Here is a 4,421-nt window from a genome sequence, read left to right as displayed (position 1 = left end):
TATTATTTCTTGTAATTGTAATGTAATCTTCATGTCTATTTATTAGCTAGGTTATTTCAGGGATTATATATCTTATATGAATTGATTCATTCATATCCATATATAGGCAATTGAATCATTAGTCTTTGTGTGTGCGTTGTTATTGTTGTGTTACTCATGCTTTCAAGCTTTTATGAAAATGTAATAAAGTATTTTTTATTTGAAAATATTTTTTATTATTTTTTTACAAATTATTTTTGATATTAGCATATCAAAATAATCTAAAAATACTAAAAAATATATTAATTTAAACTATAAAAAAAAATAAAAAATATAATTTTTTCAAAAATATTTTAAAAAAAATAAAAACAAACAATACTAAAAGTGATTTCAAATAATAATACTTGTGATAATTTTGAAATAGAATATTTCAATTTAATTTCTCTTGCAGTCAAATTTTGTTATTTTTCGTTTTTACGTTGGTTTCTTCTTTTTTTTCTTATATTTTTATTAGCAAAAAAAAATTATTTTTTTAATAAAAGATAAAATATTTTCTCTTCAATTTACATTACAGACAAAAAAATTCAATGAGTACGTAGCAAAAATCACATATCACATGTAATTCTTTTGTCTCGTTAGACATTCTTTTTTTTTTTTTTTAACACAAGTGAAATCCGTTACGCTTTGGAGAAAACCTAGCTACCTAGTCAGCGTAACGCTGCAGTGTATTAAAAGCCGTAAAAATAATATAATACTGCCAAGTCGACGTGGAAAACTCTTTAATAATGTAATTAAATTTGGATCACGGAGTCTATGCTCATTTTCTTAACTTAATCTAATTTTAAATTAAATGATATAAAATTAATTTAATGAGGTTAAAAATCAATCAGATAATTAGTAAAATAATAGTTTAATTTTAAAAAAAATAAAAAATAACATCTTGTTAAAAATAAGTATTAAAATAATATTATAATAAATCAATATATATTAACCTGAATTAATTTATGAAATTTGTAATATTATTCATGGCTGGACTAACTTTAATAACTCTGTTTTTAAGTTTTGGTTTTTACTTATAAGATTGAGAGAGAAAAAAAAAAAAAAACACGCCCATTTTCAATTGTCTGTGCATCTAAAATCACCTCATAATTAATTAAGATAAAAGGCATTACTGTGATTCATGGTTTTTGTGAGACAGTACACACTGAAAATACCATGCCAATAAGTTTTTTTAAAAATTTTAATTTAATTTTAACACACTCATTTCAAGTTACAAATCTCTGAAACTGACATCAAAATATCAGCTTGCTAAGGGCTCAAGACAATGATGATCACTGAACAGGTATTTTGCTTTTCATCTCCCTGGCTATGTTTTTATTTCCTATTGATTTATTCATTTGAAATGGGATTTTCACTTGTGTATTCAATACAGGGCCTGTAGGATTTCTAAGTTCAAGTTACTAATAGCTCAACGACGATTCTTTTTTCACAAATGCAAATTTTCTAAGGTCAGTAACCCCAAGGGCCAAGTATGCAGGTAGTGGAATTGATGATCAAACACAGGGTGTTCTAAATAAGATCAACCAAGCATGTGAAGATCTGCATTTATTCAACACAGCTCAAATCAAAGACATCATCAAAGAAACACTTTCAAGGAAAATATCTACCTGTTGATCATATGCCCCGAGCTATCAGTCATTGGTGCTGCGAGCTGTGGATGCAGGTGCTCTGTTGAATGGGTTTTGAGTGGAATGATTGAAGGGCAAAAACAAAGGGTTCCCAAACTTTTCTAGTTATAATTAATCAAGATAAAACATGCATAAAAATTTTTGTCTGTCAAGTTGTAGGTAGAATATACGGATTAATACATGAGCTAAAGCTTCTCTCACTAAGTAAACCTACAGACTGAGATTTAGTTTTCAATAAACAAAATCTTGCTTCATTCTGTTAATGCTCAGTACTGGTCGATGCACCAACTCAAAATTTAGGTTGGTCTATCAGAGATAATAAAGCTAAGGAGTTGAACTAAATTCTGTGGTGCAGTTTTCAAACTACTCATTGTTTATCCTTGGAGAATTAAAATGTATTGTCAAGATTTTTACTAACAAGTTCTCTTTAATTATGCGACTTTTATTTCTGATACAATCAACAAAATATATTACCAAATTGGCATTTTCCGTTTCATTCCCAGAGAGCTCAATTAGCAAGGAGCAATTCTAAAAGAATGTAATTTCTACAGATATCTTTACAGAATATCTTTACAGAATTTTGGGTATGGAACTGTAAAACCCATTTTAGTGCTGCCGTAAACATTTAAGCAACTGTAGACACAGAATTACAAGAAAGATCCACATAAGATGATAGTAACTGTCAACAAGTCGTGAATACCTCTTTCAGAGCCGATTAGGAACAAGGAACAAAGAGTCTTTAGTATCTCCACCTTGAGACATCACCATCAAGCAAACAGATGAGAAACCAGCGACGTACCATTTGAACTCATTTTCAATTTGGATGCCTTGACAAATTATCACAACATAGCTTTGATGAAATCAAGGTTTAGGGTATCCCGAACAATAAGAAAAAATCCAAGGGTAATAACAAGCACGATCCCAGATGACATAATCCGCTGCTCTATTTCTAAAGGAAGCTTTCTCCCACCCCTAGCTGCTTCTATGAGAATCAAGGCCAGGGAGCCCCCATCCAAAGCAGGTAATGGAAGGAGGTTTATCACTGCAAGATTAATATTGAGCACAGCTGCAAACTGGTAAAGTCCATCAATACTTGACCTTGCAACTTCTGCACCAACAGCAATTATAGCGACTGGACCTGATACCTTACTTGCTGATTGAGAGAAGTTTGAAAAAGTTTGTTTCAAGCTATTCACCACATTGGATGAAAGACCCCAAAATTCTTCTCCAGCAAAATTAAATGCCTCGAAGATGTTCTTGGCTATAACCTTGGTAATCTTTACATTGATTGATAATTGAACTCCAATTTTACCTGTTCCATCAAAACTCTCATCCGGGGTGACACCAATTTCAAAATTCTGTTCCCCCCTCTCAACCTTAAGCAACACGTTCTTGTTAGGACTACTCTTAATGACATCAACAACCTCGGATACTGAATTGGGCCCAGTTTTAGGTAAATTCGTTCCATTAACAGCAAGAATTACATCGCCGGGAAGCAACCCATCACGGGAAGCAGCAGAAAAGGCTCGAACTTCAGGAACAAGCACTCCAGGAAAGGCCTCTTGCACAGGCAAACCAACTGATAATACTTGAGCAAGGATTATAACATAAGCAAAGATAATATTGGCAATAACACCAGCTGATATCACTATCGTTCTATCCAATATCGGTCTATTCTTAAGCAAATTCTCATCATCTACTGGTATATCACTCTCCGGATCATTATCAGGAAACCCCACAAACCCACCCAAGGGAAAAGCTCTAATAGAATACTCAACGTTCCTTGCATTAAATTTAGCTAAAATTGGACCAAACCCAACAGAAAATTTACTTACATGAATACCCTGTAGATAAGCAGCAAGGAAGTGACCACTTTCATGAACAACAATAATGGCTGTCAACACTCCAACTGCCTCTAAAACAGATTCGAAGTTCCCTAAGTCAAATCCAGGGACAGCCCATGACCTAAAGTCCAACCTTTTCCCAAGAGGGCATCTGCTGAAAAGGGGGGTCTTGGAGTAAGAATTGAGGTTTGACGAATAGCAAAGCGAAGAGGAAAGAGGTTTAAAAGAATGGGTGGTTTTAGGCTTTAATGAGGATGACTCTAAAATGGGTGACTTTGGGTTAGAAAATCTAGGAAGAGAAGACGAAGGGGAAGGGAATAGAGAGGAAGATAAGCTTATTAGCATGGCTTCTTGATTGGTGTTTGCTTTAACAAGGGAGGGTTTAGGCGAATGGGAGAAGGAGATATGGCGAAAAGGGAAGGTAGTGGTTGTGGATTAATTCATATTTATTAGTTTGTGGAGGGGAAAGTATAGTGATAATTTTCCTTCTTTTGCCTTCATTCCACACAAGTAATGTGATTTGCTTGCGTGTTTTGTTTTCTTCTTGGTGTAAGACCCAAGACTTCTACATTGATATTTTTTTAAAAAAAATCTAGATATTTAAAAGTTGATTTCATCCTTGCTAATCCGGCAAAGTTAGTTCTTTTTATTATGGAGATAAAGTTTTTTTATTAATAATACTCAAACTTAAAATTTTATTTAAAAAAGTATTGAATTGTTTGAATTAGCCATCACTAATTTCTAAATTACTAAATCAGTATACGTAAGCATTAGCATTGTATTGTTTTTATAAGTATTTTTTATTATGAAAATATAATAGAATTATTTTTTTATTTTAAAAAAATTATTTTGACATTAATATATTAAAAAACCAATTTTAAAAATATAAAAAATTAATTTAAAATAAAAT

At 31.9% G+C, this 4,421-nt stretch overlaps 1 protein-coding gene across 1 annotated transcript; it reads right to left on the bottom strand.

Moving 5' to 3' along the window:
* Positions 1–2,135: 2,135 nt before the first annotated feature.
* Positions 2,136–3,980, bottom strand: LOC105112454 (uncharacterized). The gene has a single exon (XM_011008159.1). It carries the CDS (start codon positions 3,854–3,856, stop codon positions 2,507–2,509), a length of 1,350 nt encoding a protein of 449 aa, XP_011006461.1. The 5' UTR covers positions 3,857–3,980; the 3' UTR covers positions 2,136–2,506.
* Positions 3,981–4,421: the final 441 nt, after the last annotated feature.

This window comes from Populus euphratica, unplaced genomic scaffold (genome assembly GCF_000495115.2).
Source record: "Populus euphratica unplaced genomic scaffold, PopEup_1.0 scaffold337.1, whole genome shotgun sequence".
NCBI lineage: Eukaryota > Viridiplantae > Streptophyta > Magnoliopsida > Malpighiales > Salicaceae > Populus > Populus euphratica.
This window is presented reverse-complemented; position numbering and strand designations above follow the sequence as displayed.